The sequence below is a fragment of the Felis catus genome, chromosome D4 (assembly GCF_018350175.1).
Source record: "Felis catus isolate Fca126 chromosome D4, F.catus_Fca126_mat1.0, whole genome shotgun sequence".
Classification (NCBI taxonomy): Eukaryota; Metazoa; Chordata; class Mammalia; order Carnivora; family Felidae; genus Felis; species Felis catus.
The window spans coordinates 57,167,907-57,190,775 of NC_058380.1; the positions used below are offsets into that span (position 1 = coordinate 57,167,907).

General features: G+C 38.6%; 1 protein-coding gene across 4 annotated transcripts in view; it reads left to right on the forward strand.

The window, feature by feature from the left end:
- LOC101086263 (phospholipid-transporting ATPase FetA-like) overlaps nucleotides 1-22,869 on the forward strand; it is a 99,703-nt gene that overhangs the window by 45,059 nt on the left and 31,775 nt on the right. For all 4 annotated transcript variants that reach the window (XM_019816163.3, XM_006939264.4, XM_019816159.3 and 1 more), the window contains 9 exons: nucleotides 1,763-1,876; nucleotides 2,666-2,764; nucleotides 4,597-4,658; nucleotides 9,900-9,972; nucleotides 10,342-10,412; nucleotides 11,467-11,549; nucleotides 12,322-12,480; nucleotides 14,907-14,995; nucleotides 21,767-21,963. In XM_019816163.3, the coding sequence (XP_019671722.1) occupies nucleotides 1,763-1,876; nucleotides 2,666-2,764; nucleotides 4,597-4,658; nucleotides 9,900-9,972; nucleotides 10,342-10,412; nucleotides 11,467-11,549; nucleotides 12,322-12,480; nucleotides 14,907-14,995; nucleotides 21,767-21,963 (947 nt within the window). The remainder of the gene's footprint in view (nucleotides 1-1,762; nucleotides 1,877-2,665; nucleotides 2,765-4,596; nucleotides 4,659-9,899; nucleotides 9,973-10,341; nucleotides 10,413-11,466; nucleotides 11,550-12,321; nucleotides 12,481-14,906; nucleotides 14,996-21,766; nucleotides 21,964-22,869) is intronic.

A 22,869-nucleotide genomic window follows, 5' to 3' on the forward strand; every position in this document is an offset into this window, starting at 1 on the left:
TGGCATTTAAAAGTAGAGCAAAATACTCTAGTTACCAAGTTAGTAAAGAAGTACTGATATTTCTGTCTTGAGACAGAATCAGCAAGGCTTTTGTCTTTGTTTGCTAAACAAGTGCTACAAAGTGAGTAGAAACCTAAATACATTAATCAGCTATAAAATCAAATGGAAAATCGGTAGTGAAGGCCAGCTGCTACAGCAGGGCAAAGGATCAAAAGATCTTCGGTTCCAAGTATCAGAACCATCTGGACTTAGACACTGAGAAAGTCCGAGTATTTCATGATCAAAGAAAACTTTTTCCATGTTAGAATAGCATATTCTCAGGGTTAGAAGGGCTGATAGCGATCATTTAATTAGAACTTCATTCAAGACAGACCTATGAGCTTCTCTGGGATAGATCTTTAATTTTTTTCAGCCTCCACTAGTAGAGCTCAGAATACGGCTATAAACAGAGCAAGGCTTGAGAAATCTATAGTGTTTGACTGATTATTAACTAGAAAATTATGGAGAAAACACCAAAGAAAACGCCTGAGCTCTATGACAAATTTCTCTTCCCTAAGGAAATACATGGGTGAGTCTTGACTGAATAATGGATCTAGGCTTGCTGGTCAAGTTTTGACCTTAGGACTAAATGGTTTTAATTCTCCAAGAGAAGGCCTCTGGTGCTTTCCCAAGGCAGATTCCAGCAAGATTCTTCATACTTGAGCAATATCTGTACTTCACGACTGCATGTGGGTTTTCCTTTTGTTTTGGCCGTATAGATGGAGGAGGTAGGGAGAAGCCCTATCCTTAGGAAATTGTTTGGTCTCATTCTTTTGCTTTTCTTGAGCTATTATATTCAAGTTCTAACATCTTAAGTCACATGATTGAAGACACAAAGGTAGAAAGTAAGATGGTCCTGTCAACATCCTGAGATCAGGATTGAGAAGGGAGCAAGTTCTCATTTTCACACAGCAAAATCATATAAACCACAACTATTCAGACTCTCTCAGGACAAGTAAAAGGCAAGTGTCTTCCCATAGGGACCACTGTAGGAACCTCCAGTGGGCTAAGGTTGAAAGAGTAATTTGCTTTTGGCATCTGACATCCTTCAGCATTGAAAGCAATATGTAAAAGCACACCAAACTGAGTTTGCCAGGCTTAGAAAAACTTCATTAGAGAGCTCTATACAAATGGCAGACTTGCTTTTTAGGGCTAAGGAGGACCAGAGACTCACCCATAAGATGACACTAAAGGATCTCTGATTCTATGAAAGGAAGGCATTTGGATGTCTATGAGATTCAGGGGACAGCATAGTCCCAACTCGGCAACTAACTATGTGGTCTTGGGCAAATAACTTCACCTCAGTGCCTCAATTTCCTCATCCTCAAAAATGTGATCATGTAGTACTCTCCTCAGAGGGTTGTTATGAGGATTAAATAAACTGCTACACATAAAATGCTTAGAATAGTGCCTTGCATGTAGTAAATATTCAATAAATGTAAGTTTTATTGTTGATTTTATTATCATTATTATTAATAGCATCAATAAAGAATGAATTCTGTGCCTCAGAATAATCCCATATTGATCAGCCTTGCCTTCTTTGCATTCTCTAGGTCTCAAAGAAAAGTAGGGGACAAACACTTCTTCCCCCCTTCCCACTCACCCCATGGTGGAGGAACTATGGCTTTTTCCTGTTTCAAGGAGTGGTTTTGGTCTTTTTTGTTAAGATTAGGAGGTGGAGTCTTTTGTTCCTCTAATTGCACTTGTTTTCTTTTACTTGCAGAACAATACCATCAAGACCTCAAGATATAATGTCTTTAACTTCTTGCCCCTAAACCTATTTGAACAATTCCAGAGACTTGCAAATGCGTATTTCCTCGTTTTGCTGTTCCTCCAGGTATTGACTTTGGGGGCCTTTTCCACAGAGCATTTTATCAGTATCTCTGGGGCCTGGTTGTGTAATCAGTTCTTCCCCTCCCTAAACTGAGAAATGTCTCTTTGGATAACCAGCAAATGAATGGGCTGGAATGTCAGGCTGGTCCTATAGAGTAGGACAAGTTCACTGAATCCCAAGGAAGGGGAACTCCCTCATCATGGCTGCATGGCCACACTTCAGCTTGACCCAGCAGGCCACAGACTCTTTACCCCAACCATAGTTACAACCCCATTCCTCATTTGTTGTCCCAGCCTCCCTGACAGAAAGCTAATGGGAATTCTGAGAAAAGAGAATGATTTAGAACATAAGAATACAAGCACAGGGCAAGGAAGCAGGGCAGGGTCGGCCCAAATTAGGAGAGAGGGACAAATTTTCTCATTTCCCCTTGTGCTGAGGGATGGGATATGGTTTTCCGATGTCCACTTTTATCTCCCAGCCCCTACAGCTCCTTGCCAGAACCTTCATTATCAGAGGAGAAATAGCCCTTTGCCATCAAGACAAAAGTAGTGAAGTTCAGTACAGATGGGTGGCAACTTACCATATCCTCTTCTTTCATCCTTTCTTGGGAGTTGTTTATTTATATTTACTCCTATATTATATTACTTATATTTCCACAACAGTGAAAAACAACTATGATAGTTGAAATCATTATGAACCTGTGGAGGTGAAAGTGGTGGGGGTGGTGCTGAGGTGAAATACATTGTCCTTTAAGCTTTCTAACCTAAGTTTCTCCCTCCTTCCCTCTCACAGTTGATTCCCCAGATCTCCTCCTTGGCATGGTACACAACTGTGATCCCCCTGATGGTGGTGTTGTCCATAACAGCAGTGAAGGATGCCATCGATGACATGGTGAAGTGGCTTCCTGGGCCTCTAGTGTTTCACTGACCTAGTCTGGCTGGGGGGTCAAAAGGGACTTCTCAGAACTACCTAGTGCTAGGAAGAAGCACTGAATTAAAAGAGATGTTTCCTTTCCTTGCTTCCTTAACCATCCCAGAAGAAAATGTAATTCCCTTAGCCTCAAGATTGATAGTCTATGCATGGCCAGAAAGGGGCAGTGCAAGGCCTTTCTCTGTCTTCCAGTGCCACCATTTAGCCCCTTTTCGGGGCTTCCTTCCATTTCTTTTTTAATAACCCCCCTCTTCCTTCACTTTGCTTTCTCTGAGTTTGCTCTCATCTTTCTTCCTCCATTCCTCCTTCTCCAAGTTTTATATTCCTCTTCCCTTCCTCCCTGTCCACTCCTCCCTCATTGCCCTGTTCTTATTTTTCTTCTCCCCTTTCCACATTCCCCTTCTCCTCTCTAGCTCTCCCTATTTCCCTTTCCAGTTTTCACTTCTGTCAGGGATGCTCAGCTAGGAACTCTCTGGTTTTAGAGCACTTCACAACATAAACAGAGGCCAACTCCTTTCCTGGCCTTGGAGGGAAAAACTGGCTTCCAACGAGTGCTGCTTGGCATCCTCTTTGCTCCTTACAACATCAAATAGTCAGCATACCGCCCCAGTACCAGGTCTGCTAGTGGGATTTAGAAAGTCAGACCTGTTGACCTGCCTCCATCTTCCCTCAGAGAGTCCTTCTGATTTTGCCAGAATGGATTTTTAAATTTTTTTTTAACATTTATTCATTTTTTGAGAGACAGAGAGAGAGCACAAGCAGGGGAGGGGCAGAGAAAGGGGGAGACACAGAATCCGAAGCAGGCTCCAGGCTCTGAGCTGTCAGCACAGAGCCCGATGTGGGGCTTGAACTCAGGAAACACGAGATCATGACCTGAGCCAAAGTCGGACGCTCAGCTGACTGAGCCACCCAGGTGCCCCACCGGAATAGATTTTTAGACCAAACTTTGCAAGCAGGATGTTTCTTTAGACTTTTAACTCTGCAACTCTTTTAAACCCAGAATTAGCCATGTAGTGGTTGAAATTTTAGTCACAGTTCAGATGTGCAAAAAATGTAACTTTATTTCTCTATAACTGAACTCAGTATAACTCACAACTACCACCCCGCCATCCTGAACCTTTTTAATTGAGAGCTGAAAGCTAGATTTGCCAATTCAGGATAACCCAGTTACTTCTGGGTTAGAATTCAGTTTCTTTAAGATAAGCATTCTGACAAATTCAAGATTCTCTCTGCCCTTTTCATAGTCCTGCCATTTTCCCAGGGAGTAATCTCAATTGGAAGTAGAAGATTCATGTGAGCATCAGTACATGCTCTGTATTGGTCCCTCTTCTATTTGGTCTTTGAATAGAAGATCTTTGTTGCTCTTTCCTTATTGCATCTACTGTAGAAGCTTCTATATGTTGACTATGGTGGGGGAAAGTTTGAGAATTCTTAACTTTCCCTGCTCCTACCAAGGTGTGTGAGACTCTAGTCCTGTCCATCATTTTTCATTCTCTCCTCTGTGACTTTTGACTAAATTATTTGTTCTCATTCCCCCAGGCTTTGGCTTTTGATATTTAAAACCAAGATTTTGTCTCTTTCTTCTCCCTTGGTTCTTTTTCTGACCTTCTTCCCATCTTCTCTGAGACAATCAGCCTCTTACCCTGATTTTAATGGTAGAAAGGCTTTGGGAGGTAAAGAAAAATTATAAATAAGAAGTACATTGGGTAATATTTCAAAATATTAAACTATTAACCTTCTACATGCAATTTACTCTTTTCCCATTTCCTGAACATTTTCTTGTGTAATTTTAGAAAAGACACCAAAATGACAATCACGTCAACAACCGTTCTGTAATGGTGGTGATGAATGGCAGGTAAGTTGTAGAGAAATCAGTTTAGGTAGGACCAGCTCTGGCTTAAGGTTGTCCTTGCTAAAGCTTGATGTGCTGAGTGCTTTGGAAAAGTAATTCAGGACAGTGAAAAGAACCTAGGGTTGAACATAAGAATTTGTTTCTAGAGCTAGTATACCCTGAATTTGCCGTGTGACCTCAGACCTCTCTCGGCCTCGTATTTCCTATCTATAAAGTGAAGATAATATTCTCTACCTTAGAGGATTGTGGCAAAAATGAAAATGAAATAATATATATTAAGGCCATTAACAATTTATGATATATAAATGATTATTATTAGCGCAGTGGTGAACATGGAGATAGAAATCTGTCTTTAGAACATCAGTAGATTCTGACATGCCTTATTGGCCATTCTACTAAATAGTCTTTGATCAGGTCATCTTGTGTTAACAATCTAAAGAAAGTATTGGTTTTGACCCCATTACTATGGTGTTTGGTCATAGCTGTCTAAAGTGTTGTCAATAGGTAAATGTTTATATTTGATGATATCCTACAAAATTTGAGCAATTTACCTTTGGCAGGAAAGCATTGAGGCAGACATAATTCCTATATAAAGCAAAATATGAAGACTATCATAAGAGACACAAGAAGTTATAGGAATTAATAAAAAATGAATGATCATAGCTAGTTAAATCAAGGAAGACTTTCTGGAGGAGGTAAAGTCTATGCTAGGTCTTAAGGGATGGGGAAGAATTCAACCAATAGAGGTTGTATAAAAGAAAAAATGACAAGTGTGCGCAGTAGCATGACTGCAAATTAGTACAAACTTGAAGGAATTCAAAATTGAAGTCCAGTCTTTTTCACAGTGGCCCTACAGAATACCCAGGAGCTATGGTTTTAATCATATAATTCTATTATGTGAAGTTCTTGGGCATTTAATTCTGTTATTTATTGAGGCTGCTAATTCTTACTCATGGTGGATTATTCCCTCAAGTGTTTTGGTCTGTTGAAGCCTCTCATAAGATGCCACCAAAAAATACAATTATGATTAAAAAGAAAATTTAAGGGGCACCTGGGTGGCTCAGTCCGTTAAGCATCTGACTCTTGATACTGGCTCAGGTCGTGGTCTCTTGGTCCTGAGATTGAGTCCTGCTTCAGGCTGAGCATGTTGCATGCTCTCTTTTTCTCTCTCAAAATAAATAAGTAAACATTAAAATAACAATAAAAAGAAAAAAGAAAATTTTAAAGAAAGGAAGAAAGTAAATAGAAATAAAAAGAAAAGACAAAACTGAGTGTATTAGAAATTTGCTAGGCTAGGGAGTTACTGACCAAATGGATTTCATCAAATGAACTCCCCAAGTAGTTTGAGCACTTGGGTTTCGAAAGACTATTGGAAAAGAATTTTCCATAGAGTGGTTTTAGGATGGGAGGTCACAAGCAGGGCCTTGTTAGACTTTTTCACTCAGTGAAGCTGGTTATTGAAACAGTCTGTATTTCAGAAAGTGGCTTGTCTTTTCTAGAAGACATGGTTTTCAGTAGAGCTGCTATTGAAAAAGTTGGTTTTGCAAGTTGTGATTTCTGTCATTTTCATTTCTCAATAACTTTGGCTACAAGCACATTGTTGGTAAAATTTTCTTTATGAGAATTCTAAATGTCCTGGGTTGAGGTTGTACCATTTCTGAGGGGTTTTGTGTTTGCTTCTGCCAAGTAACTCAAGGATATCACCTGCTGAAACCTAATTTTGAGGAATTGTAAATTTGGATCTCACACCTCACAATGTTACAGATTCTTAGGGGAGAGTCCTCTATTCTCTGACCCCCAACCTTCTAGAGTAAGATAGACAAACTTTCTTGCCAGTGGGTTGATTTTTTTTAGACCCCCTTTTACCTAATGTTGTTGTCCTTTCAGAGCTTTATGAGGGGTCCTTAGTTCCAACTCACTGCCTCTCAAGATCCTAAGGCTTCATGCCCTATCCCTCTAGTGGACTAAATTAAAACTAATTGCTAATCATTAAGATTGACAATCCCTTCGCTCACTCAGAGCAAGAACTTCAGAACATGCTGACCTTTTAATTTTTTTCCCGGCTCTACTTTGTGGTAAACATAGCCTTGCTTTGGGAAAGAATGTTCACTTTATTATATCTACCATTCATGAGTGTTTGTAGTAGGAAAAGTACCAGTATGTTACAGAGCTTCAGGAGGTACCATTCACATCAAACAGAATATAATGTGAATGATCTCTTCTGGAATCAAAACACTGCCTTCTCTAGCTCTCTGATCTATTTTTTGGTTTGTTTTTTTGTTTGTTTGTTTGTTTGTTTTGAGAGAGAGAGAGAGAGAGAGAGAGCATGAGCAGGGGAGGGGGTGGGGAGAGAAAGAGAGAATATCCCAAGCAGGCTCCGTGCTGTCAGCACAGAGCCTGATGCAAGGGGCTCAATCTTAGGAACTGTGAGATCATGACCTAACCCAAAATCAAGAGTCAGATGCTTAACCAACTGGGCCACCTAGGTGCCCCTCTGATCATATTTTCTAAACCAGAAGTTAGAATGCAATGCCTGGAAATTAAAAATGTGCTTATGGCGCAACAGTACTGAATATTTTAAATCAGAAAGGAATATCTTCCCCTCTTCTAAATCTGGGACACATGATTGTTATAATGTTCAGGAACAAATTGGTAATAGTTTGACAGCTCCTTGTATCATAAAATAGAAGCTTTTAATTCTTCAGGAGAAGCCAGAATGTTGTAGCCCTTCTTGCCATGTTTTACTGGTGAAAATGACGGCTGACAGAGTGCAAAGTAAAACAAAGTAAAGCAAAATACAACAGATATTCAGATGTCTTTCTCCAACTCTTGTAGCTATTCCCCTTCAGTACTATATAGCAGGTTTGAAAATTAGTAACAAAATAAGTAAACATATTATATTTTATCTGCATAAAGATGACACTTGAAACCAAGGAAGTGGGTGCCTAGGTGGCTCATTCAGTTAAGCATCTGACTTTGGCTCAGGTCATGATGTTGCAGCTCATGAGCTCAAGCCCCATGTTGGACTTGTGCTGACAGCTCAGAGCCTGGAGCTTGCTTCAAATTCTGGGTCTTCCTCTCTCTCTGCCCCTCCCCCACTCATGCTGTCTGTCTGTCTCAAAAATAAATAGAAACATTTTTTAAAGCAATTTTAAGGGCATCTGGGTGGTTCAGTTGGACACTTAACCAACTTCAGCTCAGGTCATGATCTCATGGTTTGTGAGTTTGGACTCCACGTCAGGCTCTGTCCTGACAGCTCAGAGCCCAGAGCCTCCTTCAAGATTCTGTGTCTCCTTCTCTCTCTCTGCCCCTCCCCAATTCGTGCTCTGTCTCTGTCTCTTAAAAATGAATAAAAAAATGTAAAAAATGTATTTTTTTAATTAAAAAAAAAACAGAGAAGGAGATACAAGGATATATAAATAATGGTTTTACAACAAGGACTTACATTTATAACATACAGAGAAAATTTAATTTGGAATAAGATTAAAGAAATATAACCCAGAGGGAGTGCCTGGGTGGCTCAGTCTGTTAAGCATCAGACCCTGATTTCAGCTCATTATCTCAAAGTTCGTGAGATGGAGCCCCGAGACAGGCTCTGTGCTGATAGCGCAGAACCTGCTCAGGATTCGCTCTCTCTCTCTCTGCCCCAACCCTGCTCGTGCTCACACTTGGGTGTTCTCTCTCTCTTTCAAAATAAATATTTTTTAAAAAAGAAATATAACTCAGGAAGTGGAAGAAGATTATCTAACTGAATTTATATTAAAAGACTTTTTTTTTTTTTTAAATAAAAGAAATTTGGCCCTTTTCAAAGAAGTTATCTTCCCAGTAAAGATGTCCTGGGAAAACCCGTGCTCTGGCAAAGTGGTGATGTGTGTCATGCCTGCAGATAACAAGGCTTCATTCAAAGGTGAAACATACAATGGCATTCAGGTGTGCCTTCTCTTTGCCAGCTCTTTGGGTGCTTGGCATAACAGAATTGTTACAAAGAGGTAGCTCATATTTCCAAAATTCTTATGGTACTGTGTATATCTTGCTTCGTTCTTTATCAGAAAGGAAGGATTTATGGGCTGTATGCAATTGGGGAAATTGAGGTACAAAAAACAGAAGGGGAAAGAGCCAGTAGTATTATAGAATCTGCTCCTACTGCCAGCTGCCTTTTGTGGAAGTGAGGATTTGAGGGGTCAAAAGTAATCCAATTTTAACATAAGTAAATAATATTGGTACAACCATATATGATAGGATATACATTTTATCTATCAAAAAGAATGAGCCATATCTTCTATAAGTACTCTGCAAGATATGTTATTGCATGAAACATGCAAAGTGCAGCAAATTCTGTATTAACTTAAAAAAAATTTTTTTAATGTTTATTTATTTTTGAGAGAGAGAGACAGAGCACGAGTTGGGGAGGGGCAGAGAGAACCGGAGACACAGAATCCAAAGCAGGCTCCAGACTCTGAGCTGTCAGCCTGATCTGAGGCTCGAACTCCCAAACTGTGAGATCATGACCTGGGCAGAAGTGGTACCCTTAACCAACTGAGCCACCCAGGCACCCCTCTAATATATAACTTGTATTTATTTTTTTCTTAAATTTTTAATGTTTATTTATTATTATTGAGAGACAGAGAGACACAGAGTGTGAGCAGGGGAGGGGTAGAGAGAGTGGGAGAACAGAATCTGAAGTAGGCTCCGGGCTCTGAGCTGTCAGCACAGAGCACAACGCAGGGCTTGAACTCACAAACTGAGAGATCATGACCTGAGCCGAAGTCAGTCACCTAACCAGTTGAGCCACCTAGATGCCCCTCTAGTGTATAACTTTTAAATGTATATGTTGTATCATTTGGATTGATATTTTCTAGAAACAAATACAAAAATTTGCATTTGCTACCTTGAGAAGCAAAACTAAAATCTGGGGAGAGAGAATTTTTCTTTTTACATGCTTATTTATTATTTGAACTATTTTTTTTTTTACCATATGCACGTATTACTTTTAGTTAAAGAATAATTAGGGGTGTATATGACTACATATGCATTTTAAAGAGTTTTAGAAAATCCTTATAACCTGAAGTCAAGAGAAATGGGCCCCCTTCTTGATTATAGCAAGGATGCATCACAAACCACTTTGGTTCTTCTATAAGCCTTGACTTCATCTCCACTTTTTTCTTTTTATTTCTTTTCTTGACTGTCAAAGCAGGGCTATGGGGAAATTCTCAGAACAGGCATTCAAGGCACATTTTCTTACAGGATAAAGGAGGACAAATGGATGAATATTCAAGTGGGAGATATAATAAAACTAAGAAATAATCAGCCTGTCACGGTGAGTACCTCTGTGCATGGTGGTTTCTTCTTTTTGACTTGAGTGGGTACAGAGGAACCCTCTCAGCACTTCTGCTGCCACTGCTTTTGATGACCTCTGTCTGCTTCACTGTGCATCTGGAGATGAACGGCTCCTGTACGAAGTTTGTTTTTGTCTGCCTCCCACCATAGCTACAGATAAAGAATGACTAGCTTTAGGAGAGGGTGAGTGTGGTAGCAGCAGTGGATCCTAGACAAAGAGTGTAAACCAAATATCTGTAAAATTCTTAGGATGAATATCTGTTTCTGGGGTAATTGCTTTTTTTGCCACTGTAATATTAAAAGTCTGCCTTCCTGCTTTCCTTATCTTCTCTGACTTTTCTGACCATAGGCTGATATACTATTACTCTCTAGCAGTGAGCCTTACAGTCTGACGTATATAGAAACAGCAGAACTTGATGGGTAAGTGTTCTTTCCTGATGGTCATTTTAAGACCATTGAGCCAGCTTAGAGAATTTCTCACTGAGGGAGAGAATGATGCAGGGAATGAATTTTATTCTCAGATGGAAGTGCCAAAGATACTAGATATATCCAGATAAGAGAAAATAGGAAGCCAGATCCTTGGGATTTCAAGTCTAAAACTGAGCTCTTAGCAGCAACAATCTTGCATCCCCTGGGTGCAGAATAAACTCTGTATTCTCCATCTCTAAACTGGAGACACTCTCACTGTATTCAGTAATGCTGAGTAGCAGGAAAGAGGTAAACAGAACTGTAAAATTTCTGAATAGAGTTCCAAGGTTTCCAGTGGAGGTTTGGGGGGTGGGGAGGATGAGTACGGCGGTAATTATTTACTGATAAAATACCACATTCTGTAAAGGATTTAAATCACAAATTCATTACCGTGCAAAAGCTAAGGTCTTAGGAGGATAGAGGCCATCTTCAGGAGCTTGTCCTGTGGAGTTTTGTATCAGTGGCATTCTTACAACTATTCCTCTTGGTGCCCAAGCTTTCTGAAATGTGGCTTCCATTTTTGTTTCTGTCTCTATGCATTCCTGTATCAGCAAATGGTTAATTGGGATTCCTTCATGGGTCCTATAAATATTTATGAGGTGAGGAGTATGTTTACTCGGAAGTATGTGCAAGCTTCTTAAAAGGACCTGCTCCTTATTCTTGAAGGGAGCAGGTGCCACCTTCAGGTTGTTTTGTGATGTCTCTTCAGCTTCATGTAGAGCACCTGACCAGCAAGATTTCCTGGATTGGTTAAAATATTACTGGTGTATTGCAGGGAATGAGAGCAGAGAGATAGGGGAGTGATTGGGCTAACGCTCAGCTTCCTTGTGAAGCCATCTACCTCAGTACTGTCCTAGAGAGAGAACAGTGGGGGTCACTCTTAGAGCTCAGACCTATAGCCCAAGCTCTATTGGCAATATCTATTTCCTGCAATCCGAAGAAGAAGACTTAGGCTGCTGGTGTATCTATGGCTTGTGCTCTGGTGACTGTGTGTCCTTTGCTATAGTGAAACCAACCTGAAAGTGAAGCAGGCCATCCCAGTCACCAGTGATTTGGAAGATAACCTGGAGCTGCTTTCTGCCTTTGATGGTGAGTTAGGAAGTACACTCACCCACCCACATTTTTATCCATAGAGGACTGGTTAAATAAAGTATGGCACATCGATACATTGAATTCTACATAACTTAGTAAGAACAATATGCAAGTTGGTATTTAGTCACATGGAAAAAATATCCACAACATGTTAACAAGTGAAAGAAAACGATTATAGTAGGCTGCATAGTATATATAACATAAGCTTATTTTTGGAAACATATATGTTTATGAGTACATGTATAGAAAAAGTTGGAAGGATGTACTTCAAAAGATTAACAGCACTTATCTCTAGGCAATTTTACCTTCTGTCTGCTTTTAGTATTGTATATGTATTTAGTATTGTATATGTATATGTCCTTTGTAAAAAGGACATATTCTATTTTAGTAATCAAGAAAAGGCCAAATTATTTCATTTTGAGAAAAATGCTAGATTTGCTTTAAGTTAAGTAGTTTTTTAATTTCTTCAGATTCAGAGCTCATATTACCTGGTAGTACTGATGGTGATAAGTTATCATGTGGGTTTTTCTCTCTCTGAATGACCCATGTCACATACAGAATTACTCTTCTTTGATGCCCAGAAACCTTTGTCCGCCTTTCTAAAGGGAGCTGGTAATCAATGGGCAGCAGTTAAGAGAGGATAGGAAAAAGATGTATGTATTTTGAAAGAGGGATGTTCTTTCCTCTTGTTTGTTCAGCCTCTTTCTGTCCTGTTAGGAAAGGCCTGAGATTACAGAGCCAGGACTCTTTCTCCTTCATTTTTCTTCAGGAAAAGTGACGTGTGAGTCTCCCAATAACAAGTTGGACAAATTCACAGGAATACTGACTTATAAAGGAAAAGACTTCACCCTGGACCATGACAAGCTGCTACTCCGAGGCTGCATCATCAGGAATACAGATTGGTGCTATGGCTTGGTGATTTATACTGGTATGCCTCCTTAGAGTCACAGCAGACTTCCATTCATGACCAATTTGTGCTTATTCAGTTTCTAAGTTGTAGATATGGGACTCAGAGATATATCAGAACACTATGGCTTTGAGACAGATAGAAAGGGAGGGAGGTAGATGGATGGATGAAAGATTTAAGAAAAAAACCTTTTTTCTTAGGAAAAAAAATTTTTTTTTCCCCAAGCAATGAGCTGCCAATGTTATTAGCTCTGCCTTTGTTAAAGGAAGTCTTTATGTTACAAGACCACAGGACATTTATAAGTCTTTCTGATCATATCTGGACACAAGAGAAGGTATACACATAGAAAGAGTGTACATGGAATTAACATGTAAAAGGGGAACATGTGAAAGGAGAGAGTATATATATGGATTACTCCCAGGAGAGAATACACACGGTGTTCATTATGGAGAAGAATATGAAATAAAATGTGAGGGATTCATGGCAGAGAAAAAAGCAGTGTGGATCATTAGAATTGACCCCTCTTGTTTTTATAAAATTTTTTAATGTTTTTATTTATTCTTGAGAGAGACAGACAGACAGAGTGAGTGGGGGGAGGGACAGAGAGAGAGAGAGACACAGAATCTGAAGCAGGCCCCAGGCTCTGAGCTGTCAAAACAGAGCCCAAGCGGGGCTCAGACTAACGAGCTATAAGATCATGACTTGGGCTGAAGTCAGACGTTCAACCGACTGAGCCACCAAAGCACCCCAAGAATTGGCCCCTCTTGAGATGTCATTTAGAACTATAATCCCTTATGCTTAGTGAGGGATTTTCTTGGGTTATTCTTGGTGGTTCAGGAAAATGGAGGAAGAAGCTTCTGTGCTACCTACCCTGTGCACTTGGTAACAATGGAAATTGATGACAACAACCATAGTAAGCAGATAGGGAACACTGAAGATAGCATCAAGGAAGATTTACCACAGTGAATACTATTCAACTCAGAGCTCTCCTTCTAGAGAATTCACTCCTAGACATGAGGATCCTATATGCCTCACTTCTGTGGAAAATAATTGGAACCAAGCCATAGAAAGAAGCCTAAGAGTCCAGGGAGGCCTTAGTAGAACTTTTTTTCATTGGTTCTTGAGCTATAATGGTGGCTTCTAGGCTGACTAGACTCAAACCCCAAAGATTTGAAGTACACTTATTTTCTTCACTGTACTTCAGCAGCTACCCCTATACATTGCCATTTATAAAAAGCTCATTTTTCAGCAAAAGGTTTTTTTCCCTAAAGTAATAGCAGTGAGGTTGCCAACCAGCACAAATTTAGTTAAGGTTTCCCTCTGACTCTTGGTTTACATGGTAGCAAAAAATCTTTTGGGGCTTTGGGAAACTCAGAGCAGAAGAGAACTGATAACCACTTAAGAGCATCTTGAGGTATTCAGTGCAGAATTTAGTTGCTCTTCCTGCTACATGATACCCAGGTTCAACCGTGATCTCCACATCCTCCTTGAAACTTGTGGTAAGGTCATTCTTTCTAAGGACCTTGGAAGATTCTGCCCCATGTAGCTGCCTGGCTCTGAGCCAAACTTCTCATCCCTTCAAGCCCTTCAAGAAATGCTTGAGAGGAAAGAATGGCATAGCTTATGCCCTGCATTCTCAGTGTTTGCCTACATTATCAGGGAAGTTCTAGTTCCCCCATGTGTAAACATTAATGAAATTCCTTCATTAGAATACATGTAAAAATAACAATCAGATGGTAAAGGCCAGAGAAATTGCTACTTATACTTTCTTCTAAACTGCTTATGTTTTGGTCAGTAATATTCACTAAAAGCTCTTTACTTCTGTTTACTATCTGCCCTGTCATGAGGAAATACAATCTCTGTCTCTCAGCCCCAGAAAAGCCCCAGCTTCCATCTCAGAAGTCACTGCCATTGCCTTTTCCATTCTTCCTTTACCAAGTAGAAACTTGAAATAGAGCCTGGCCCAACAGTAGTTTTCCTCAAAAGAAGGTAGAGATCTCTTTATCAGAAAATCTCTTTTCTAAGCTAAATAAACCAGATGATGATGAGAATGAAGCTCGTGGCTCCTAGTGTTGAATTACTATATTGTACACCTGAAACTAATATAACACTGTATGTTAACTGGAATTAAAATAAAAACTTAAAAAGGAAGAAGCTTGTGGCTCCTATTCTGACTTAACTCATCTATAAAAAACTAGACTCTCTGAGGTACAAAAAAAAGAGGAATCAGGATTGGTGCACTTTGCAGAAATAGTTGTGATTATCCTTAGAAACAAAATGTTTATTTTTTGAGTTTTTGGCACCAAGTATGAGTCTTTCTCCAGGGCTTTATCCCCTGGCTTTGGCAAGAGGTTTGATTAGGTAGTCATAAAGGTATATTTCAATCCAATTTCAATCCTCTGAGTGTATTCAGTGATTCTAAGAGCTGGTCTTCCTGTTTCACTTAGGACCAGACACCAAATTAATGCAGAACTGTGGAAAGTCTACCTTTAAACGGACGCACATGGACCACCTCTTGAATGTCCTTGTGGTCTGGGTAAGTTGAAGACATTTTTCAACTTCTTTACAAGTAGACATGTTTTTCTTCCTTCCATAGCAGCAGCTGGCATTTCCAACTTGGAATTTAGTTGTTTGAAAGACTCAAACAGTTTTAGTATGCCATTTACTAATGTCAGAAGCAAAAAAGAATAGAGCCAATTGACAAGGGAGTCTGTTCTCTAGTTTATACCTGTTAGAGAGAATGATCACACTTTGTTTAAGATTTGATGCTTTGATTAATGGTACTGGAACAGATCAAGAATCCTGCTTTAGAAATTGACACAATTATTTTCCCATAACCTATTTTACTCATGGATACTATAATAAAACTTTACTTGAACTAATAGAACACCTTACTTAAACTGATGATTTTCAAACTGTTTCCTTAGAGGAGTCTGCTGCAGGGGGAATTGAGATCAAGTGAGTTTTGTTCTGGCTCCCTCATTCTGATATTCTCACTTCAAAAAGAACAGCTTCACATTTGTCTGTTCTGTAAGTTGAAAAATAAAGATCCTGCTGCTGAGAAATGAAATTGGAAAAGCACTCGATAGATAATAATAGCTTTGATAACAGAAGTTTAAACTGAAGACTAATTTCCCTGTTATCCTATACAGGTTGTCCTTATTCTTGTTAGATATAGACATTGATTTCTTAACTTATACAATTTCTTTGCATGACTGAGCAATTTCAGTGCTGCCTGTACTTAATTCTATGACTTTTTATTTTTACTCTATTGCTTAGACTCTCACAATTCAAAAATGCCTTTTGTTTCTGTGTATTTCTCACTAATATCTGAATTATAAACTGCCTCTTCTCCATTATTTATTATGGGAAATACTGCAGTTCTTTTCCTAAATCCTTTGGATTTAGTAAATGGGGTTTTAGAAAATTAGGAAAGTTCATTCAGCTTTGAGACCAGAAGCTAGTATCCACTATCTTTCTTTCTACTACTACCTGCATAGCTTTTAGCAGTAGAAATAAAGTGACATTTCCTGGTTTCTTAATGAGGAAGACAGTCACATTTGAAAATTCAGGAAGGTGACATGGGCAAATATGCCGCTGACTATATTAGGAACATCTATCATTAGGCACTAAGTTAGGTCATTTAGCCTGGGCTTGTTTTCAAAACAAAATGTCTCCCATATGCCTAGGAAGTTTCACCTACTTGTTTACCTCTCTGAAGGTCAGTCATAATACTTGACATCTGTTAGAGTGATTTTAACTTTTTAGAATATTCATTATTCACTTAACTGTAGCCTCACTACATCCATGACAATAAGCAAGTCCATTTGACAAATATGCAAATTGAGACACAGTAAAGATAAATATCATAAATAAAATCCTACAGAAAAATAACAGCAAAGACAGGTTTATGACTCATTAAGTCATCAATTTGTAGTTATTGAAAATCTATCATGTGCCCAGTATGTGCCAGATGTTGTGAGAATCACAAGGATTTATAAGCTCTGGGTGCAGCCCTCAAGTGTATAAAGGGGGCAGTGCATCAATATGTGTCAGATGTTTTACATATGTAATTTTATTTAATCATCTCATCTATCCATCTAGGCATAACTTTTCAAAATCAATGTTCTTTCTGCTATACTTGCTGCCTCCCTGGGAAGGCAAAATGAAAACACATGAGAAGTCCTGCTTAACAAGGCAGATTGACCTCATACCAAAAAATTATAAAATTAAAAATAAAATCTCCAAATTATGGGAAGAGCCCAAATGTCCATTGACTAATGAATAAAGAAAATGTGGTAGATAGAGATAGAGATAGAGATAGAGATAGAGATATATAGAATGGAATATTACTTAGCGATCAAGAAGAATGAAGTCTTGCTATTTGCAACAATATGGGTGAAACTAGACCATATTATGCTAAGTGAAATAAGCCAGTCAGAGAAAGACAATTATCATATAGTTTCATTCATATGTGGAATTTAAGAAATGCAATAGATGAACATAGGGGAAAGGAAGGAAAAATAAGATAAAACAGGGAGGTAAACCATAAAAGACTCTTAAATACAGAGAACAAACTGAGGGCTGCTGAAGGAGAGGTGGGTAGGAGATGGGCTAAATGGGTGATGGGCATTGAGGACGGCACTTGTTGGAATGAGCACTGGGTGCTCATATGGAAGTGATAAATCACTGGGTTCTTCTTCTGAAACCAAGACTACACTTTATGTTAACTAACTTGAAATTAAATTTAAAAAAATAATAAATTACAAAAAAAGAAAATCCCACAAGCTTCTAGTGAGGAATAAAAGATCATATACCAGGATCAAAAACCAGAATAGCATTGGCCTCCTCAGCAGCAACAGCAGAAGGTAAATATTAATGCCTTCAAATGTGTGCCAGAAAATTGTTTGCAGCCTATAATTCTAAATCTAGTAAAACTGTTAATAAAATTCAAGTATAAAGAAATATCCATATGTATAAAGATTCAAAAACTGTATTCATCCTGTATAATCTCTTAGGAAGCTCCTATTGTGTATACTCAAGCAAACCAAGATAGTAAACTAAGAAAGAAGATAAGGAAGCCAGAAAACATGGAAGCGAGTGAAAAGAAGTCCTAGGATGATAGTTGAATAGCAGGCCTAGAGAACCCCCGTGCAGATTAGAGAAGGACCATAGAGGTATCTGCAGGGGGGGCGGTCTCCAGAGAGAAAATGTAGTTCTCTGCTTAGGTTCTCACAAGATAGAGGCAACAGAGGGTCAGTGTAAATGCTGGGGCAGCTGAGCTGGTAGAGTAGCTGCTATAAATGCCTATATTTGAATGGTCATTCATGCAATCTTTCCTTCAGAAAGTGTGAAATGTTGTCTGAGGTACTGTATTCACTTTTGGGCATCAAGTTTAAGAGCATTGAGAAGCTTCTTGAAATGACTATAAAGAAGTACAAACAGGAAATAAATGTGTAACAGCCCTGGCAGAGGATGAACCATCAGTAGACCCAAGATGTTGATGAGTTTTTAGAAGGCAGAAAGCGGATAGATTATATACTTTTTAATGTTTATTTATTTATTTTGAGAGAGTGAGCAGGGGAGGGGCAGAGAGAGAGGGAAACACAGAATCCCAAGCAGGCTATGTGCTGACAGCACAGAGCCCCATGTGGAGCTGAAACTCAAAGAGTGTGAGATCATGGCCTGAGCCAAAACCAACAGTCAGACGTTTAACCAACTGAGCCACCCAGGTGCCCCTAGATTATATTGATAGACAAACCGGGGTAGTGAAAGCTTCAGTGCAAATGCATTCTTCCTGGTAGAGCTCAATCATAGCTCCAAGCTAACATTAGCAGGTATGAAAAGTAGGGGTGGTATATGGAATAATGGTCAAGATAATTAATTTAAAAACTGTCCATAAAACAACATGGGCAATAATTGGTCCCTATACCATCCTGACACCTGTATAGCATACATATAGTAATAACAAGTGTATTTGCCTTCCAGTCTCAGAAGGGAACTGCTTTCTAAAGAAATGTAAAAATTATCTCAGAAGGCTAGGGCTTCTTTTTTTTTTTTAATTTTTTTAATGTTTTATTTATTTTTGAGACAGGGAGAGACAGAGCATGAACAGGGGAGGGTCAGAGAGAGGGAGACACAGAATCTGAAACAGGCTCCAGGCTCTGAGCTGTCAGCACAGAGCCCGACGCGGGGCTCAAACTCACAGACTACGAGATCATGACCTGAGCCGAAGTCGACCACTTAACCAACTGAGCCACCCAGGCGCCCCAAGGCTAGGGCTTCTGATGTGGGTCTCATCACTTCAGAGTAAAACCCACTTTATTTCAATTTTAAGGGATTTAAATGTGCTTTCATGTTCCTTGTGTACCTGAGGGTGAGGCCCATCAAATAACACATACTACCAAACTACATAGAACTTGTGCTTCCATGTTCCTATTCAGGAGAGTGGCCAACTGGGGAAACAAAATTAACCAAAGGAAACAAAACCAACCTATAATGATCAAAATACTCTTCTCCTCATATTTTTAAGTGTACTAGAGGGAAAACAGGAACACACAAGAGGAGGAAGAGGGTGAACAAGTAAAATAACTGACCCTGGAATAGACATTATAATTCAGGGAAGAGAAAAGAAAAGAACTTTTGAAAAATTCTTATTACTATTCTTAGAAGAAATTGCAGGGGTGCCTGGGTGGCCCTGGGTTAAGCAGCAGACTCCAGCTCAGGTCTTGATCTCAAGGTTTGTGAGTTTGAGCCCCGTGTCAGGCTCTGTGCTGACAGCTCAGAGCCTGGAGCTGGCTTTGGATTCTGTGTCTCCCTCTCTTTCTCTCTGCCCCTCCCCTGTGTGTGTTCTCGCTCTCTCGCTCTCTCTTTCAAAAATAAATAAACAATAAAAAAATTATAAACAGTTTACAGATAAAATTATATAATGTGGGCAATTTGCTTAAAAGGGGAAGAGGAGTTTTAGGTGTAATAAGACTGGCCCTGAATTGATAGTTGTTGAAGCTGGGTGATGGGCACATGGGGGTTCATTATACTATTTATATAACTTAATAAGTGTTTGAAATTTTTCATAATAAAAAGCTTTTTAAAATCTTATTTTCTGAGAATGGTCTCAATTATACCTGCTCCTCCTGCCTTTTACATCCTTGTCTTCAAAGACTTGCCCATCAGTGACCTCACTTCAATAATGGAGTGATTGAAAGCTCGGGTTCTGGAACTGGTTCAAAACCTGTCTCTCTGGGCATGTTGGAGGAGCATGTAATTCTTGACCTTGGAGTCATGAGTTCAAGCCTCATGTTGGGTGTAGAGATTACTAAAAAAAGATAAACTTGAACACAAAAAAACAAAAAACATGTCTCTCCTAGTTAGTAGCTAAGTGACTTTAGGCAAAATACTTTTCTACTCTTAATGTCGAATTCCTCGTCTATTATTAAAACATTTATAAATATAAAATATTTAAATATTAAAATAAATAATATAGAGAGAGTACTGAGCACAACTCCTGGCACTTAATTAGTATTTAATGTATTTTAATAACTTTTAGCTCACTTCAAATCCCAAGGATGCCCAATGGATACAAAAATACATATTCAAAAGGGTACATGCACCCTGATGTCCATAGCATTATCAACAATAGCCCAACTGTGGAAAGACCCCAAATGTCCATCAGCTGATAAATGGTTAAAAAAAGAAGTGATATAAGTAATGACCATTTTTCTATGCCATTTCAAAATTTATACTGCAGTTTTTCTTACTGCATTGCTTAGCACCTCTAGTACAATGTTGATACTATCAATTTTTTTTCTGACTTGAATGGGATTACATTTAATGTTTTACCATAAAATATGAAGTTTGCCATAGAGTCTGGTAGCTCACTTTTATCAAGATATATTCCGGGGTGCCTGGGTGGCTCAGTCGGTTAAGCGTCCGATTTCAGCTCCGGTCACGATCTCGCGGTCCGTGAGTTCGAGCCCTGCATCGGGCTCTGGGCTGATGGCTCAGAGCCTGGAGCCTGCTTCCGATTCTGTATCTCCCTATCTCTCTCTGCCCCTCCCCCGTTCATGCTCTGTCTCTCTCTGTCTCAAAAATAAATAAACTTTAAAAAAATAAAATAAAAATAAAATAAAAAAATAAAAAAAGATATATTCCTAACTTGCTTCACTATATACTAATTTGGATGTAAATTTTAAAAAATAAAAAATGAAGTTAAATTAAAAAAAAGATATATTCCTAACTTACTAAGGATATTTATAGATGTGGAATTTTTATTTGGTCATCTTTTGAGATGATCACTTTTATGCAACTTTAATCTGTTAATAGTACTGAATCTTATTCTTAGATTCTGTAAAGCTAATGTATCTTTATATTCCTGTGATAAACCTAATTAGACAAAAGATATTCATCTCTTCATATACTGCAGAATCTAATTTGCTACTAATTATTTAACATTTTTGCATCTTTCTTCATTAGTAAGACTACCTATAATTTTATTTTTGGTGTGCTATAATTGTATTTTAGAGCTAAAACTATGTATACTAGATTCGTAGAATGCGATGGAAACATTTTTTTAAGCATGTGTTCCTGAACAGTTTGTATAACATAAAAATTATTAAAAGTATAAAGAAATTGTATAAAACTTGTTTAAAAAAGATGTAGAATATATGTATATAATATATATATAATATATATATTCATATATAGTGGAATATTACTCCACAATCAAAAAGAATGAAATCTTGCCATTTGCAGCAATATGGATAGAGCCAAAGTGCATTATGCTAAATGAAATAAATCAGAGAAAGACAAAATACCATGTGATTTCACTCACATGTGGAATTTAAGAAACAAAACAGATGTCGACATTTGTGGGGGGGGTGTGGAGATAGGGAAACAAACCATAAGAGACTCTAAATAATAGAGATCAGACTAAGGGTTGATGGAGGGAGGTGGGGGGGGATGGGCTAGATGGGTGATGGGTATTAAGGAGGGCACTTGTTATGATGAGCACAGGGTGTTGTATGTAAGTGATGAATCACTGTGTTCTATTCCTGAAACCAATATTGCACTGCATGTTAACTAACTAGAATCTAAATAAAAATTTGAAAGGAAAAAAAGATTCCAAGGATGGCTCGTGCTGGGCTTTCTTTTCTGTCCTGTACTACTGCCTAGAGCTTGTGAACTACAGGATGCCCCTGCCCTCCAGGAAAAGAGAGAAGCTTTGTCGAGAGCTAAATGTCCAAAAGTAGACATGAAGCAGCACATGCCTTAGATAACATGTTAATTTAATTCTGTTTCTGATTTCCAGATTTTCCTGTTTTTAGGCAGCATGTGCTTTATCCTAGCAATTGGGCATGGCATTTGGGAAAACAAAAAAGGCTACTACTTCCAGAATTATCTGCCATGGGAAGAATATGTCCCTTCATCAGCTGTCTCTGCCATCCTCGTATTCTGGTCCTACTTCATTATTCTTAACACTATGGTGCCCATTTCCCTTTATGTCAGGTAAGCTTCTTTGACCACTTTGTGTCATAGGGGGAGGAGCTGACTTTATACATCCTGCTTAACTCCCCAACTAGAGTGTAAATGTTTGGGAAGCATAGACTGTATGCTCTTTAAGTCTTTACTTTCCACAGTGCCAGTGTACAAAACACTCTGAGAAATGTCTAGAGATTGTATTAGTGGTTTCCATATCCAGAATACTGTACTAGATACTATGAGTTACACAAAGAGAAAACCATCCCTGCCCTCAAATAGCTTATAATGTAACTAAATAAGACATAGAAACACATGCAATAGTTGAAAAAATGCACACAAATTTGGTGATGCTGAAGCATAAGTCAGGCAGCCCCTAGTTAATCAATGACATAGGTCCCAAACATATATTTGTAAATCAGTTAATCAGAACTCACATTTGTTTTCCCCCAGAAACAATGTGGCAAATGGTATTATAGATGTAATTATGACCTAAGTTCTGGGTTCTAAAAGTTGTAAAAGAAAAGAAGGATGTTTCCTTTGCCTTTTCATGGACAAAAATTTGAAATGGGTCAAATAAGCCTTTGAGCTCCTTTTTCTATTTTCATCATTCCCTTTCACATACACACATCCAAACACATTTTTATATCCTTCTTTCCAGGTTTCCTAAACCCTGCACTGTGACATTCCAACCTGAAAAGCACCCTGCATGACTAAATTATCTTATTAATTTAATATTTATTGAGCACAGCACCTACTATGTGCCAAGCACTATACTAGGTGCTAGAAATAGAAACATAAATCATAAGACAGCTCTTTCTGTAGATAAGCTTACAACATAGCTGTGGAAACAGATACTTAAGTAATTATGGTACAATATGGAAAATGGTGTAAGAGAAATATATAGGGAGTGCTATGGGAGACTGGAAAAGGAAC